The sequence below is a fragment of the Tympanuchus pallidicinctus genome, unplaced genomic scaffold (assembly GCF_026119805.1).
Source record: "Tympanuchus pallidicinctus isolate F22 unplaced genomic scaffold, pur_lepc_1.0 scaffold16, whole genome shotgun sequence".
NCBI lineage: Eukaryota > Metazoa > Chordata > Aves > Galliformes > Phasianidae > Tympanuchus > Tympanuchus pallidicinctus.
This window is the reverse complement of record NW_026294679.1, coordinates 23,981,341-23,999,163: the sequence shown is the minus strand read 5'-3', so window position 1 is coordinate 23,999,163 and position 17,823 is coordinate 23,981,341. Positions and strand designations below refer to the sequence as shown.

At 52.1% G+C, this 17,823-nt stretch overlaps 1 protein-coding gene across 2 annotated transcripts in view; it reads right to left on the bottom strand.

Annotated features, from left to right (window-relative positions):
* Positions 1-912: 912 nt before the first annotated feature.
* Positions 913-17,823, bottom strand: part of UNC5B (unc-5 netrin receptor B) — a 30,894-nt gene continuing 13,983 nt past the window's right edge. The window contains exons 2-17 of one of the 2 annotated variants that reach the window (XM_052677346.1): positions 14,993-15,214; positions 11,749-11,892; positions 10,013-10,116; positions 9,294-9,474; positions 8,818-8,985; positions 8,472-8,636; positions 7,865-7,897; positions 6,960-7,154; positions 6,117-6,506; positions 5,934-6,021; positions 5,688-5,856; positions 5,342-5,575; positions 4,579-4,728; positions 4,196-4,360; positions 3,926-4,104; positions 913-3,473 (exon numbers count right to left, since the gene is read on the bottom strand). In XM_052677346.1, coding sequence (XP_052533306.1) covers positions 3,308-3,473; positions 3,926-4,104; positions 4,196-4,360; positions 4,579-4,728; positions 5,342-5,575; positions 5,688-5,856; positions 5,934-6,021; positions 6,117-6,506; positions 6,960-7,154; positions 7,865-7,897; positions 8,472-8,636; positions 8,818-8,985; positions 9,294-9,474; positions 10,013-10,116; positions 11,749-11,892; positions 14,993-15,214 — 2,753 coding nt within the window. In that variant the 3' untranslated portion in view covers positions 913-3,307. The remainder of the gene's footprint in view (positions 3,474-3,925; positions 4,105-4,195; positions 4,361-4,578; positions 4,729-5,341; positions 5,576-5,687; positions 5,857-5,933; positions 6,022-6,116; positions 6,507-6,959; positions 7,155-7,864; positions 7,898-8,471; positions 8,637-8,817; positions 8,986-9,293; positions 9,475-10,012; positions 10,117-11,748; positions 11,893-14,992; positions 15,215-17,823) is intronic. The other variant, XM_052677347.1, reaches the window with a different exon arrangement.

Genomic DNA, 17,823 nt, shown 5'->3' with positions numbered 1-17,823 from the left:
GGTCACCGCCCCTGGAGGTGCTGCAGAGCCGTGGAGATGTGGCACTGAGGGACGGACGGACACACGCACACACACACACAGTTTCTCTTTGCGAGCAGCCGTGCAGAAGCTCATGCCCAACCCGTGTCACCGGTGGCGGTGCATTGAGCTGGAAAGGCTCTGGAGGAGCGCAGGGGGATCTCTGCAGAGGTTGCTTCTTGGGATTTTGATTCTCATAGATGCACCAGGCTGGAAAAGCACCTGAGGAACCAGTGCAGCCTCTCTGAGTCAGTAACCCCTCAGCTCCAAGGGATTTGTCTGATATTTCTGACCTGCTGCAGTCTATCATGTCAAAAGAACCACTGTTGGAGAAGAGCCTCTGATCACAACATGAGGGACTGTGACAGCTGAGCAGGGTAAATAAAGCCAGGCTGTGCTGAACAAAGCTGTAATGGTCCCTCTAGTCAGCATTACCCACACCCGAGAGATGCCCCATGCTGCAGACCCACAGGTCAGCTCCAGTCAATTCAATCCACTGACTGCAGTTTTGGGCTAAGGGGAAAGAAAGGGCCAAATATTCCAGCAGGAGCACATCCCATACTGCAGGAGAACAAGGGCAGCCATTCCCTACAGAGACCCCAAGCCACCATGGCCAAGGACTACAGCCAAAGCAGAGTGCTGTCGTCCCTTAGGAGTGCTATACCTACAGCATCCAACTAAAAGAAGGTGGGGGGAAAAACACCTGGGGTGTTTAGGATGACCTCCAGAGTTGAACTCCAAGCACAAGAGATGGATGAAGATTGGCCATGATGAGCAAGGGTCCCAAAACCCCTCCCCAGTGTGGTAGCCGGGTCCACAGGGACAGAGCTGCAGCAGCTGTCAAGCCTAGTAGGAACCAGCAGGCGAGTGATGCACACAGGAGGAGAGAATAGATTGTCTACTTTTTTTTCCTTTCCTTTTAATTATTAGACTAGGAAATATAATTTATTGCATAAAAATTAATTTGTTACAATAGGAACGCTAAACTTTATTTACAGTTCTTTAGTTTACAGAATAAACAGAACGCAGATGGAGAGGATGCCCCCAGGCCCATCCCCTGGACGTATAAATATGGAGACAGACGCTGCCAGCACCACATGGCCCATGGCCCCGAGGCTGGCACTGAATGGCCCCAAAGGGAGGAGAGACGGATGCAGACAGACAGGGTAAGAAGGACAGATGGACGGATGGGTGGCTGCATGCTCCACGGAGCAGGCAGTGAGAATGAGAGCGAGAGAGATTCAGACGTGCCCCGTCCTGCACCCAAAAAGAGCAGCTCGCCTCCCTCAGAGGGGTTGCTGACGCCCTATTTAATGTCAGCAGCTGCTTCCTTAGAGCAATTCTTCATTTTTTCCCCAGATTTGCTTCTTTCCCTTGCTAAGGGATGGGGTGTCGCTGATTGGATGCTGAAATGCAACCTGAAGGAGAGAGGAAACCCTTCCTTGGTGGCAAAGGGATTCACCCAGAAGTGTTCCCACCCCAAGCTTCCAACCTGAAAAAATCTCTTTTTTTTTTTTTTTTAATAGACAATTTTCTAAGATACAACAATCAACGAGTAAATACTTCTACCTGCAGGTAATCTCTATGTTTAGCCTTCATTGAGACACCATAACCTTTGTGATGAACCTCGTTACCCTACGATTACTTTTCCATTCATCACGCAACATCTCCACTGTTATAAAAAGTCAACTACAGGAAAAAAGGGAGAAAATAAAGGAGGTGCAACGGGATGGAAACCCAGTGGCTGCTTACGTGCTGGAACATTTAGCCCGGCTCCCAGCCTAGAGATCCTTCCTTACCAGCAAGGTAGCGAGGTAGAACTCAGCACAGGACCAAAAGAAACTCAAAGAAAGCAAACTAAGGACTCCATTGGCATTGTTTTCTAACCCCAACATGAAGCCAACACTTCAAAATGCTGGGTGGCATGGGGCATGTCCATAATTCCAGAGGGCTTTGTGCAAACATGCAGCAACCCTGATATGTACAACGGCACAGTGACCCTCAGGCATTGTCCTCAGACCTCATGCAGAAGCAGGACAGCCCCATATGGATCTCCCCAAAGCAGCCTGCAGACCCACACCTTCCTCCCTGCATCCCTGCCAAAATACTGACCCAAAACCAGGGAGCCTAGAGGATGTGGTCTGCCCCCCGACCTGCCTCCCAAAACCCCAGGTTTGGGGAATGAACTGCACCATCTGGGTTTCTGTTAAGAAAACAACTTTGGCCTGTGCCTAGCGCCGGGCTGAAGTCTTTGGTTTGTATTTCTCTATATGAAGGCGCAGTCATCCTAAAAGCTCCCCCTCAAAACTACGCTGGGGAAGAATTCGTGAATGGATCTGGCACCCCCTGCTGATGCCACAACGGATGGAGACAGAGCCCAGCAATGGAGGAGGAGCAAGGGGACAGGGGCACTGTGCTGTGCTGCTCCTTATAGAATGCCAGGGAGAGAAGCAGGACAGCAGCCCTCCTGTGCACCTGCAGCCCCCACTCCATGGGACTGCCACCAGGAAGGGGAACACGCAGTGAAAACCTGGGGGAGGGTCTCAGCTCACCCTGAAGCACAGGGGAATAGAGGCACTTAACCCTATGGACTTCCTGGGGTCCCAGGACATGTAAACAAAGTTTGCTCGGCTCGACCGCACGCTTTCCCTAAAAAAAGAGCGTTTATTTAAATCTCTCTCTGCCACTCTGACCACAACAGTGCTCTTCCCTCTCTCTCTCTCTCTCTTACACACACACACACACACACACACACACACACACACAGAGATTTATAAATCTTTCATTTTTTTTTTCCCATTTTTTTTTTTTTAAAAAGGACTCATCCAAAGATCTGGATAATAAATTATTTGCGTTTCCTAAGAAACTGTCGGGTTTTTTTTTTGTTTGTTTTTTTTCCTTTTTTCTTCCTTTCCTACTTGCCTTCTGAAGCTGTCTGAAGCCTTTGACAGAAATAAGCCACTTGCCTAGGTTGTACTCATCTCTTCAATGCAGAAATGCTATCAAAGGAGGAGGAGAACCAGATGGGAAGGAACCCAAAGGAGAAGGAAAGCCCCCACTGCCTCGGCTCAAGAAGCCCCAGTTCCTCCAGCATCACCAATGCCACCCGAGAGGAGGAGGAAGGCCATGTAACACTTGAATTGCTTGTAAACGCTGAGGATCGGTCTGTAAGGCTGACAGTGATGTGGGAAGGGAGAAGCAGGGCCCTCGGCCCTTCCTCATTCAGCCCCCATGCAGGGACAGGTGCTGGGGAAGGTCCCCCTTCGCCATCCCCCTGAAGGGAGCACCATCAGCAGTCACCCTCCGTGGCCATGACCACCAGCATCTCGCTCTTGCCCATCTCTTCTAAGGCACTGGCCAAGGTGTTGAGATCGCCATCGTCTTGGTGCTCGGCTTCCCATAAGTCCAGGATCACCCCAGTGGGGCTGGCTTTGGTGGCAAAGTAGTTCAGATACCTGCACAGGAGAAGCAGAAAGAAAATGCAGGTTGGCGCAATATCCTTTGGGGGTGGAAGGGTGGATGCTGCTGGAGCAGCCGACCTCTTTGCAGTGTGAACCATGATGGGAATGCCATGATGCAAATGCCAAAACCCTTAAGCCACTGTCTGTGTTTTTATACAGAGCCAGCGTTCGTGCAAAAGCAGTGCAAGCTTTGCTTTGCTGAAATCATTGACCATGTCCCCTCCCTTCCTTTGGGCCTCGGAGGAGAGCCCAGTTGGGAACACCACAAGCATGGACGAAGGCCAGGCCAAAATGACGAGAGATCCAGACCACAGTACGTGTATATGGATGGAAATAACTATGAGCAGATATCTCTGTATCTCTATGTGGGCTTCTGTGGATGCATATAATCCAGCTAGATGAAATCTAGCATGAACAGAGCACAGAGCAAGCTCAGGGAGACTCACCGGTCCATGGAAAGTTTCTGGGCGAGAAGCCTCCAGTCATTCCCCCTGGAATTGGGAGCATCCAGGCTGTTGCAGATCTTCTGCCGGATGGAGAGGGGGATTTTGAAGGCATAGGGTCCCAGTTGGGTGGTGGGGGCACTGTTGTTGTGTGAGTGGAGGGTGTCGAAGGAGCTGGCATGCTGCAAGGGGAGAGTGAGATTTTTGAGCAGAGGGTTGGGAGGAACCCCAGTCTCTGTCTGCGCATCCCTTGGCTGTCCCCCTCCAGCTCACCTCTCCCAGCGTGACATGGAGTTGGAAGATCTGTCCTTCCCCTTCCACCTGCCGGACGCAAATCTTGCAGGTGAGCTCAGTGGAGGCCTGGCTGTACCTCTCCAGCGTGAAAGTGCAGTGCAGGGCTCGCTGGCTGCCACTCCAGATGTGGTAGAAAGGGATTTCCTGAAAAGCACCAAAGCCTGGGCTCAGCCAAGGGGAAATCCCATCTCCTCCAACCATCTCATGGGGATGAAGTGGGAAAGAGAGACCCTCCCCAAACAGCACCCCACTGGAAATTAAAACAGACCCCTTTCCTCTTTCATCCTTTCAGGAGTCAACCCTAGAAATAATACAAGAGCAGCTGGTGCTCACCACCCTGGGGATTCCAGGTGGCTCCTCACCTGGTACTTGGCCAGCAGCTTGCTTCTCCACAATGAGTGGGGGATGTCGTGGATGGAGAGACGCAGGTTGTGGTAGCTGTCCTTGAAGGGCAGGGGCTTGGGCTCCTCCAGCAGATACCCACCCAGCGTCTGCTCCAGCTCCAGAACCTCCTGTGCATAGCAGGACAAGTGGCATCAGCCTCAGGAGCCCAACTCACCCCACTCCCAGTCAAACCTTCAGCTTAGATCTGTGAACTTGCACAAAATCCAAGAAGCACAGTGCTGCCTACACCTCCACCTAGAGGCACTAGAGCAATCCTGATGTGGCAGAACAAGGCACAGGGAATTAAACAGCCACTGCACCAGTGGTGGCCTGTGCAGCTCCACTGGCTTGGGGCCCCCAGTACAGGAGGGATGTGGAGCTGTTGGAGCAGGTCCACAGAAGGGCTATATAGATGATCAAAGGTTGGAGCACCTGCCCTATGAAGAAAAGTTGAGGGAGCTGGGCTTGTTCATCTGGAGAAAGAAGGCTCCAGGGAGACCTCAATGAAGCCCTTCCAGTACTTGAAAGGAGCTTATAAGCAAGGGAAGCAATTGTTTATATGGTTTATATAGAGCTGTGGGTGCCCCATTCCTGGAGGTGCAGGAGACCATGGATGTGTTCCTGGGCAGCCTGAGCTGCTCGGGGACAGCCAACCCATGGCAAGGGCTGGAACTCAATGATCTCTAAGGTCCCTTTCAACCCAAGCCTTTCTATGATTCTATGATGAGGTCCCTGCAGTACCTTCAGTGCATCTGGTGTGTCCTCCAGGCAGTAGACCTTAAGGCTGTACTCCAGGGAGGTGCAGATGGCGGGGGCAAAGATGGCCAACTGGAGCCTTTTGATTGCTGACCTGGAGTAGGACTCGCCCACAAAAACGTAGGTGCCCAGCTGATCTAGCAGGATGTGGCAGGACTTGGCTTCCAGCTGGCAGTAGCAGGGGGTATTGAGGGTCTCCTCATCCAGGGTCACCACTTCCTACAAGGAAGAGATGGAAACAAAAGCTTAGGGTCAGCCTTTTGCTTGGGGGATGTTGTGTTCCACAGCACTCGGGGTCTTGGCTGGCCGCAGGGCTGGGCTCACACCTTACCTCCCAGTTCCCCTGATGAGACTGTGTTTTTAGCTGGAAGATCCAGTCCGAAGAGCTGACATCCGCACAGTGAGGAATGGTGAGGACAACAGGGCGGCACAGCAGCAGGCCGGTGGGTCCGCAGGTCACCACCGGGCTCAGCACCGTCTGTGTGCCCTCGGAGGGCAAGCTGGGGACAGGGGACACCGGTTGGACAGGGAGACCCACAGCAAGTGACGAGGGCAGAGGGAGGGCAGTGTGACTTACAGGCTGCTCTCTGCCTTGTTGATGACCAGGTACATCTCGTAGAACTTTCCCTGCGGGATGGCTCCATGTGGTACCAGCAGGCTCACCCCTAGTGCAGCACACACAGCATTAGGCCCCAAATGAGGGAACAATCCCTTGCTTATCTTACACCCAAGGCACGCTCTTCCCCACCTTGGGGCTTACCAGTGCCGGGGATGGTTAGCCTTCCCCCCAGGTAGCTGAAAGTCCCACTGGCACTGGTGCCATGTTCCTGAGGCAGACTAAGGAGGTGCTGGGAGCCCTGCTGGGCTTTGCTCCGCACGTTCACAAATTGGCTGCCACTGTCCCCTGGGAAGGTGCCGGCAGCAGGGATTCCCCCCAGCAAATCTGTCCCATTGTGCAGCCCCGGCGAAGAGGAGGTGGTGGAGGAGCTGTAGACCTTGATCTTGAGGTTGGGGAGCGGGTCGAGCAAGGGGGAGTTGGTCATGGGGATCTTGTCAGAAGAGTCCTGCAGGGAGTACATGGGGCCCCGGTACACTCCTGCGTTGGCTGTCAGGTCCGGCTGCATGGAGGGGTGCAGTAACTGGGGGTTGTCTGTGGGAAAAAACAGTGAAAATGGAGAACTGCTTCTTAGCTGGGGGATGCTCGTGAAAATCCCTCCTCAACCAGCACATGGTCAGTGAGCACAGCGCAGGGCTACAGCTGCACGCACCAACACAGAGCCCTTGGCTTTTGTATATCAGCAAGTTCCCCTAAAACCAGGCTGGAAGTTCCCCAGGATCCTACTCTTCACATTTTTATGAGCTGCAGCCAGATTCAACCTTGGCTTCAGCTTGGGGATTAAACTTTTTAACTCAGAAGGTGGTAAGGAGCTGGCACTGCTGCCCAGAGTAGCAATGGGTGTGCCATCCCTGGAGGTGTCCAAGGCCATGGATGGGGCCCTGATCTGGTGGGGGGCAATCAGCCCATGGCAGGGGTGGGGCTGGTTGGGCTTTGAGGCACCTTCCAACCCAAACCGTTCTATGATGTTCTGATATAATCTCTCACCATGCCGGGCAGTCTTGAAGTTGACTGGGTGGAAGCCTCCAGTCAGGGCAGCTGATGAGTCTGTGATGTCGGTGTCAAAGTCCCGGCACCTCCTCCGGTACACCACCACCCCCACAGCCATGAGGATGACAATGAAGACGAAAATGGCCACCACCAGTCCAGCATACAGGGCTACATCACCCGTGGCCTCCAGCACTGGGAGGGAGGAGAGAAATCATGGTTGAAACATTAGGTTTATTCAGCTTCAGCTCAAAGTCATCAACCCTACTATCCTAACAGATAGCCCTGAAGAGTGAACATAATACCTATGTGCACACCATATATATGTACCCAAGCTAATTCACCTGGAAAAAGCAAGTGTCATGACACCTATACAGACAGCCCTCAGCATCCCCACCACCTCTTACCCCACCACAGGATCTTTAAATACTTGGTATATCTTGGATAGGGGACAGAGGAAGAAATCTGCCCAGAAAGGAGAGGGATGAACAGGGAAGCTGTGGGCCAGAAGGAAAGATACACCCACCAGTGTCAAACTTGGGATGAGTTGATATTAAAAAAATAACTCTGGGGCTCCCAGCTCGAGGAATGGTGTCCTTGGTTAGGGTGATGATGCTTGGAGCATCTTTGGTGGAGTGACACCAGGTGCATCATACTCTACTCAAGAACTGCATGCAGCCAGCAGCAAAAGGGGGACCCGAGCAGAGCAAGAAAGCAAAGTCATCATGGTAGCTTCTCAAGCACAGCACGTGATTTAATGCACATAGGAGCATTTTGAGGCAAGTTTTAGTTGTTTCCTCTTCCCACCCTGTCCTTCCCTAGCAGACAATGCAGAGCCCTGTCACGGGTAAAACCAAAGCGATGCAGTGCAGAAGAAATCAAATGGCCATGAAATGAGCACTTACGGTGGCTTTTGGGTTCGCTTAGAACTCTTTTATCTGTTAGGAAAAACAAAGTTAGAAAACAAAAGGTGAAGATGGCATGATGGGGGTGGAATGACACAAAAGGCAGGCAAGCCGGGCAGGATGTGGGGACACAGGGGAGCTCTGCAGGTGGCTCTGCTGCCACCATGCCTTCATCATTCCCACAGCCAAATTTCCACTGTCCTGGGACACATGTCCCAAACCCCTGATCTAATGCTGGAGCAGGAGGCTATCGGAGCTGAGAAAGGGGAAATTGGTGTCACACAACAGTAGGTGGCAGCATTAGTCTTCAGTGAGCCAGCTTAGAGTGCAGCACACATCACTACTGCTGCTTTTTCCCTATAAACGTGGATGCTAGCTGCTACTGCTCCAGAGCTCTTGCTGAGCACTGACATTTTCACAGTGGAGCTAAGGAAACCAAGTGGATCACCTCCACTGCTAACAACCAGCATTATTTCAGCACAGGACCATCAACCTAGCACATTGTGGGACAGCTAGATCCCGTGTCAGCTACCAGAAATCCCCCAAACCTTAGCACCAGCTGACAGCTAGCTCTAGGACAGCATTTCTTTCAGTGCAGCACACTCACTGTGCAGGCAGAGCCCGTCGGTGCAGTTCTTGGAGTCGAGCAGCCCACCGCTGCAATCCTTGCCACCGTTGCGTGGAGCTGGTGCAGAGCACTCGCGGCTGCGCCAGTGGGTGCACTCAGTGCTGCATGCTGACCACTTGCTCCACTCCGTCCATGCGCCGTCCACTGCAGGCCACCAAACACAGACACACTGCTGGAGACACGACTCCTGACAGCAGGAAGGTGCCTGCACCCATCGAAGGGTGACCTCCGCAGAGATGCAAACCCCAACCCCGCTGGCATCTCCATGAGGAGTGTGAAAGGAGCATCCAGCTGGGGAAGGACAGCAGGTTTGTGACCCCCTTACCTGGGCAGAGCGTGGTGCAGGTTATTTTCTGGAAGGGCTGCCCATCGCAGAAGGAGCCGCCATTGAGTGGGGCAGGGTTGGTGCACGTCCGGGTGCGCTTCTGCCAGCCCCGGCCACAGCGGTTGTTGCAAGGAGACCACTCGGACCAGGTGGACCAGCCACCATTCACTGCAGGAGGAGACAGCCAGGGGAACATGTGATGCGCAAAGCCAGAGCAATGCAGTAACGAGAGCCCATTTTGGCAGTGAAAGCTCAGATGAGCCCACTTGCAACTGGGAATGCTTGCAGATACCCACACATAGGAACATCTTAATAACATCTTCTAATGACCTGGTAGACGTACCAGTTCTGCAGGCCTTGGTCATTGCCCAACTTAATGCAATGCCCAGTGCAGTTCCCTCCTACCACTTCCAAGAAGGTTCCACAGTCCCCTCTGCTCACAGACACAACCCTTTCCCAAAAGCAAGAACCAGTACCGTAGACAATGACAGCAGCTGTGGTGCTCCGGCGTTTGGCTACAATGTTCTTGGCCATGCACGTGTAATTAGCAGTGTCCAAGAGCCTGGCCTGCTTGATGATGAGGTTGTGATCGATGGTGATGAGAAAGTTGGTGTCCTGGGTGGGATCAATGACATCCTCATTCCTTAGCCACTCCACCTGGCAAGAGAAAGGGTGGGAGGAGGTAAGGACGTGGGGCAAGATGTTGGTTAAGCCAAAGGGGAACTCAGGCAGGTAGAATATAACACAGGTTTTAGTGGAAACACCCATCCCACATGCTCCCCCCTAGGACAGTCTTTAAAGAACACAAAGTTAAGCCAAGACACAACCACCTGAATGCTTGCTGAAATCTCTCCATGCCAGTGGGGCACAAGAGCCAAGCAAGACATCTGGACACCCCAGCACTGTTGCTTCACCCCTGAGTGGCAAAGCGGGGTGCAGCACGAAATTGCAGGGCTGCCCATTAGTTTCTGGGCCATGCTTAATGAGGTCGTTTGGGATGGGTGTGAGCTGATACCATCATTGGGTGTGGGCACCAGCAAGGACAAACATCACCAAGGTTGGGATGTTGCGACCATCACCAATGCTCCCAGGGTCTAAAGGCTTGGTGGGCATCTGCCATGACGTACTCCGTCTCATGGCATTTTTAGGGCTGCTTCAGGGCTGGCTGGGTTCTGGGAACCCTGTACCCACTTACCTCTGCCTGTGGCACCCCCTCAGGTGGCCGGCACTGCAGCAGCACCTCCTGCTCCAGTGGCACTTCCTTGCCCAGTGGCTCCTGGTCAAAATTTTTCCGCAGGTCTGGAGGGGGAAAGACAGTGGTTAGCAGCTTGCTGCAGAAACCGGGCACCCCATCAAACCTTGGAGAGGGAGAGCATAACCTCAGCACACACACACACACACACACACAGGGAAATGTAGAGCAAAATACAGTAGGCATATGGTTGGATGAGATCGCCTTTGTGATCTATCCCAACTTTAATGATCTTATGATTCTGTGTGTCTTGGGAGAATGAGGGTGATTTCCCACATTTCAGGGCTACAGGGACGTGGCAGGATGCTGCTCCACAGAAGGAGCAGAAGCACCCATGCATCGCTAGGTGGTGCTGCAACCCTCTGCTCCAGCACCCAGCCCTCAAAAGCTGGAGCACTGTGAATCCAGGAGCTGCCCACCCCGTGCCTTTGCAGGGAACACATGCTGTGGCAAAGCACAGCACAGTGAACCCATGCCTTATCAACACTGGCTGTCAGAATACCCTAAATACAGGCCACGCTGTGCATGAGGCCCATGATGCAATCCTCACTGCAAGGGCACTCATATTTCCAGCTGTACGTGGCATGGAGATGCTGGGCAGTGCCGCGCAGGCTTTGATCCAAACAACCAGGTGTGGAGAAACTGGGAGGGAATGAAGTTCTAACAGCTCATTAGCAGGAACTGCATGGATAATATTAGAGAATGATGCTGATTTATGGGATGGCACAAACTGTCAAGACCAGAGATCTCAGGTCACAGGATGCTGGGGATGGGAGAGTAGATGTCTTAAAATGATCTTCTTCATTTCATCATTCAAAGCCAGGTTGGATGGGGCCCTGGGCAGCCTGATCTGGTGGGTGGCACCCAGCCCATAGCAGGAGGATTGGAGCTGGGTGGGGGTTAAGGTTCCTTCCAACCCAAGTTCTATGATTCTATGACCGCTCCTCTGCAAGGAACACCAAACTTCTGAGAGCTTGTCCCTCCTGGGGACAAAAGGGTCTCCTCGGCAGCCAGCCCTTCAGTGGGCAACATTTTCTTTGCTGAGTCCAAATCCTTTGGGGACGTCAGCAATGCAGCTGATTCACCTCCATTTTGGATGACGTGGGATTATTAGCCCTCTAATAGCAAAATCTGTTTACTACTTGGGAAGCCTGGCCATTCTCCCATAGCTTTGCCATCTCATTTGCTAAGAGAGCAAATTCAGCCGGGTAACAGCCTGATTAACTCATCCTTAATCAGGCTGACACCCACAAACAGCAGCTTAGAGAAGTGACATATGACAGCAGGGACTCCAGGGACGTGGAGCCGCTGATTCAGGAAAAAGCACAAGGTGCTAACCATTGGGTTATTAAGGATAATAAAGCACTGGGAAGAGCTGAGCAGGCTGCTGAGTGCTGAGGCATTAACCCAGCTGGTGCCACAGCAGGTAAGCATGGTGCCCACACATGGAGCTGTGCCATGAGCTGAGAGCAGCGCCTTGCAGCCAGGCCTGTGTTGGCCACCCTCGCAGGGTAGCAACCTCAGGGGCTTTGCAATTTGTAAATCAATGGTTTGAACCACTTGGAAACTCCTTATAGTGCCAAAAGAGGAAAAGAAGGTGTGGGAGGCATTTACTTAAACTCAAAAAGCCACCGGTGATCTCAAAAGGGAACAATGCACCATGTGCACTGAGCACTCACATGCAATGCGGACGTACGCCCTGCGGCTCTTCGTGGTGCCCGCGGAGCTCCAGGCCACACACTGGCACCAATAATCCTCCAAGCCAAAGAGCTCCTCCACCTGCTGTCGGGACACCTCGATCTGCACCTCCCGCACCAGCAGCCCTGTAAGGGACAGACAGATGGCATCAGCCAGGAGGAAAGGATGTGGATGCGGGGTTTGGGCTGGAGGATGGGGCTGTAGGGATCCCATGGGCTGTGGTGGCTTCCACAATGCAACGTCCTTCAAGGCTGCAGAATGGATGCAATGATGACACAGGTGACACCAAACAGCCAGGACACGGTCTGCAGGGAGCTGGAAAACCCACATCTGAGGATGCTGAGGTTTCAACAAGAGTTTGATGCTTATCAGCAAATGGTGATGGGGCCACTGCCAATGGGAGAGGAGAATGGGACAAGAGGAGAAGTACACACTACAACACTCCACGCTCCATTTGTTTCAAACCTTCTGTCCCTTCCTGACTGCTCTGCTGCTTGCCCACCACATCTATGTCCCCGGATAAAACTCAGAGCTGCTATTTATAAAAGGGGCCCGAGTTCACCTCCACCACACAGAGCCAGCTGTAATTCTGTGAGCCTGCTCCTAGCACTGCGAGGAGCAATTACTGTCTCCTGCTGTCTTCCTGTGGCATCGCTGACAAACAAGGAAATATTGCTTGTTTTGCCAGCAAGGGAAAAAAAAAAAAAAAAAGCAAGGAACAAAAGGCACTTGTGCCAAGTGCTTCTGAAAAACTGACCTTTGGAGGTCTGCTCTCAGAAGAAACCGATCTCCAAAGGGATGTCCTGAAACCTCTCATCTTGTCTGCAAGCCCCAGCCAGGTGGGGTGGAACATGTGGTGAGGAGCTCTGCTGCCGCTCTGTAAGCACAGAGAGCAAAGATGCTCTCCGTCCAAGAGTGTAGGATAAGCTTACTAACCACAGAGTGCCTATTTAACTGACTTGCATGCAGCAAGACATGGCTGCTTTTATGGACGGTCCCTATTCATCTGGCTGAATGATCCTCTCCGACTTGGCCTATTTTTGCTTTCTTCCACATGAGATGCTTTGCATCCAATGCAGTCAGAGCTCTACAGAGCTAGACACATCATCTTAAAGGTTCATTTTCTTTAGAAGTATCTATTCTAGGTTTTTAACTGAGGGCACCTGAGTGTTATGGACACCTGGCAGCACTTGTCCATTGCATCGTGGCCACCTCCCTCTTTGCCCCTTGCAGCAGCATCCCTCAACAACAGCAGGCACTGCACAAGCAGATCTTAACAACTTGTTTTGGTTCCAGCTCCAAAGCAGATATTTCCAAGCCTGAATATTTTTTACATGCACGACATCACCTCCACGCTGTAGTCATTGCCAGGTTTGCAGTGAGAGCAGCAATATAATCTTTGAAGTCTGCATGAAGGATGTGCGTGGTTTCCTCCCCAAAACTGCTCACGTGCTGGCCCAGAGCTACACCATGGAGAAAAGCCAATGGCAAATGAGCCCCTAGAAAAATTTCCCTATAAAAAATGGGCAAGCTCACACTGCATTGAAAGCCTTCTGCCATCTCAAGGCTGGATGCTCCAGCTTTGTTCACCCATGCTCTTCCCCTTAGCAACTGCATCTTTGCCTTTACCCAGTTGGATGCTATAAAGAAGCAGCCCCTCAGTCACTGGTGGGCACCAGTTTGCCCTGGAGCAGCTTGCCCTCACACCCTCAACCTCAACATCCTTGTGGTCCTGTGGGGCTTGCAGCGCCCTTAGAGGCACCTCCCCATGATGGGAGGGTGGATGGAGAGAAGGTAGCAAGCCCCAGGTTTTTGCCAGCCCATGCTTGTTCAATATCCCCGCTGATAGCTCTGCTCCTAATTAAATAAACCAGCCTTCCTGTGTGCTTTCAATCGTCCTTCTAAAGGTGGAGCAGTGCAGCACGGCTTTATCGAGCCGGAACTGGAAGCACAGAGAGGCTCATGAAACTCAACATGGTGAGAGCAAGCCCCACACTGGGATGGAATGGGATCTGCCTCCGTGACGAGGGATGGAGCTGGCTGACATATGGTGAATAGCCAGGGAAGATGAGGAAGATGCTGAGGGACTCACTGAAACATCTAGAACACCTTTTTCTTCCCTCTGTTTCAGATTTGTCTTCCGAGGCACAGGAGAGCTCAGCTTTCTTCGCACCCTATCAGTTTTCATTACCCATTAAATATCTAAACATTACATATCTAATCCTTCTGTGAGTCTGACTAAGCTGCCGGCCTTTACCATACCCAGTGGCAATGAGGATTGCCTACGTGTTGATGAGGCATTTTGTAGGAAAGCATTTCCTTCCCAGAAGCATTAGACGCATTGATGCTGCAACCTGCCAAAGGGTAATTGTGCACGTGACCCAGCTTTATTTGCCTCACAACCCCATTTCACTAAAAGAAACCCCTCCAAGCTCTTTGATCCCTCCTCTCCTGCCTCTAGTCATGTTTCCTGCCAGTTTGTGAAACCCTTCTTGTTTGGTTTTTATCTTGCAAGGGATGGGGTTAATAAACTGATAAGGAAGCCCCACAGAATTATCAAACGGTGCAATAGCAAGTTGTGGGATTATTCCCATTTCCGAATATGCTGTTGGGCTTCCACCACACTTTCTAGAATGGAAGTTTCATGGGGGCTCGTTTTCCATCAACTTTTCTCCATAGGCCATCTCTCATCTTGGTCAATGGGACCCCACTGACAGCACACAGCCAAGCAAACATGAGCCCTCCCATCCCATGGCCTGGCTATTTATCACCTCTCCAACAAGCTGGCCAACTCCTCAGAGCTCTTCCTGTAGCTGGGGGTTGGAAGACCTGTTCCAAGACTCAACTGGTGAATACATTGCTTCTCTATGGGGTACAGCTAAAGTATGTGCTGGGGCCCATCTCATTCATAGGCAGTTAGCTTGGAGGGACAGCTCCTCTTTCACTTGTGGTATGGAATGGAAGAAAAGTTATGCACGGAGTGAGGAGGTGGAAAACACATCAAAGTGGCTTCAGGAGGCTGCAGCCACCTGGGAATGACAAAATTAATTAGGAAGAGACCACTTGGAAGAGAATAACCTACAGCGTGGACACATAATGGGAGAAAGAAACCTGGAAAGGAGCAAAGACTGGGAAGATCTCCATGTTGGCCTGCTATGCTATAGCATAAATGTGGTGGAGAAACGCTTGGAAAAAATAAAGGGGATGGGCAAAGGATGTGCTCACCTGTGACCTCATCTAGGCTCTCAGTGGTGACATGATCGTTCTGGTTTACCCACTCCCCGTTGCACTTGAAGTAGATCTGTGTGGCAGGGTTGGCCCTACAGACCAGCTCCACGGGCTTGTTCTTGACGATGTAGGCATCCTGCGGCTCCCGCAAGAAGTGGGGCAGTGTCTCTGCCGGCGCTGATGGGAAGGAGTCGGGCAGCACCTCGCTGTACTCCAGCCCTGCAATGACAGTGAGTGGCCATCAGCTCCCACCTACCCGGTCCCACCGCTAGTCCGTGTCCCATGGCTGTGATCCTTGATGCCACGCACCGCCATGTGCTAACAACCAGCACCAGCCCAGAGCAACGCCAGAGAGGAGGAGGCGCAGAGGACCTGGGAAGCCGGATGAGGTGTGAGAGAGGGAGGAGGAGAAAAACCCAACACGCCAAGGAAACGGGATGGCCAAGCTGCCTCACAAGCAAAAATCAGCGAGTGAAAAAAACAACAACAACAACAAAAAAAAAACAAAAAACCAACCCAACCAACACACGAGGTTAGTCGTTTAAAATCCATTTAGGAAAATTGACTTTCCATTTCCATTTAACACAGCACTGGGGAGAGCAGTAGGACATTTGTCATAATCCATTAACTGCTCTTTTGGAAACAATGAATTAAACTCCGGGCTAATTCCTCTCGCTCTGGCTCTCCCCCACTTCTCTGGCTATTTCTTCCCCGAGTCCATTTATGGGCTGTGATTTTCTCAGTGCCCCATCTTGCATGGGACACAGGGCAACGTGAGCACAACACTAAAGCAGCAAAAAAAAAAAAATCACCTCTCTCTTTTTTTTTTTTAAAGCTCAGTTTTGCATCCACGGAGCTGTTGCATTTTTAACTGCCTTGATGCCATAAACCTAAATTTCCTGGCAAAGGGAACTGGCAGAAGATAATCCAGCAAGCTGGCAAAAGAGGCAGCCAACAACACTTAACTCAAGGGCTGGTGTGAAACCTCTCTGCCATCCTGCAGCATGTGTGCAGGGCTGGGTGGCTGGGGTTGCACACAGCGCATCCTCCCCAGACCACCACAGTGATGCTGCCATCACCAAACCACGTCCCTCAGCATCATATCCACACATCCCTTAGACACCCCCTGGGATGAGGACCCCACCACCACGTGGCACAGTCCATTCCAATGGTTCTCTGATGATAGTGGGCTCTCTGTGGCCGTAATGGGGTTGCTCCCTATTTCGCACCAGGAACAAACAAGGGAGGCTGATTTCTCCACTTGTCCTGATGCTTTCTCCCTCTCAGAAGCACACCATTTATGCTCCAATGGCCCCAAAGACCTGCAAAGAGGCAGTTCGCATGGCAGGGATTTACAACACTGCAACCAGACAAGCCATAAAACTCCCAGCAGCGACAAACTAATAAATATTTTAGAGTGCTCTCCACTGGCTGTAATCACAATCCCTCTGGCAGACGTCTGCAGGGGTTCCCACCTGAGGATGAGGACGCAGGCACTTGTTGCTGATCCAGTCTTAGTGGGTGAAAGCAGAATGAGGGCGTCATGTGGTATTTCCCAAAGGGATATTGGCTTGAAAGGATTCCAGAAACTGGTACCCACTGGCAGATTTGAGCACCTGCAGTACTCCAGTCACACTGAAGAACCAAGAGCGGTTTGGGGCAGGAGAGGAAAAGACCCAAACCTTGATGCCAAGTGCAGTAAGAGCAGTGAGATGGAAAGGGAGGAGGGGAATGGGCAACAACTCCTCTCCAGCCTCCTCTCCCCGATCCCCTCATGGCACATTTTAATCCCATGGGTTTGAGCCGGATTATCTGCAGCATCTGCTCCCCAGGGAGTCCCCTGCAGATGTTTGCAGCCAGCGCTGTCAGCTGGAGATAAGATCGATGGCCAGGGCAGCAGCAGCATCCTGCTCAGTGAGCTGCGGCACTCTACTTCAGCGCCCTCCCTATTACCCCAAGTGCACAGCACAGGGCATGGGGAGATCAGAAATCACTTGCCCAGCTCCAGCACACCTCCACAGAACAGTGCTAAAATCCTCCCTCCTTCAACTGTTATCCTTGCAAATATTTGTCAGATTACAGGAGCATTAGTGGCAGCAAAGCCCAGTGCCCCTCACCCTGAGGGGTGCCCATAGGAGGCAGGGACATGGTGCAGGAATTAAGTGCCAGAGAATCAGGTGCCTGGTTGATAGGAACATTGGGGGGCCCCAAGGCATCACCCTCCCACTGCACATAAGCAGCTGCTCCATCCCCCAGGATGCCCCAAGGACAAAACCCAAGGACCATGGCTGCAGATGCCTCAGCCTACGCTGAGCACCAAATCCCCACTGGGGCTGATGCAAACCAGCATGAGTGCAGGCAAGAGAGCCAGGGGACACAGCAAGCTGCCACCATGTCCCACGAGGGACGCGCTGCCTTCCTGAGCTTGCAATCTGCTGATGCAAAGCTCCAAGCTCGTTAACTCATCAGTACAGCACATTAACCTTTTCCTCATTGGGATTGAATCACAGAATCACAAAGTTAGAAAAACCCTCTCAGCACACCCAGCCCAATCCCACCTGCCCACTGAGCCAGTGCCATATCTCCCTGGCTCTGGAACACCTCCAAGTGACTCCATCACCTCCATGCTCCCAGCTCTTCACTGTGGCCACAGCCCCAGGACAGGGGACAGGGTGGCAGGGATATCTTGTTGGCTCCCTAGACCATCCGGCTCCCCACAGCAGGCAAATGTTGTAATTAGAGAGCGCGCAGTAATGAGGGGGTGCTCCCAGCCAACCCTAATTATACCCTTCGAGAAAATAAGCAGATTCCTCTCCCAGCAAAATTAA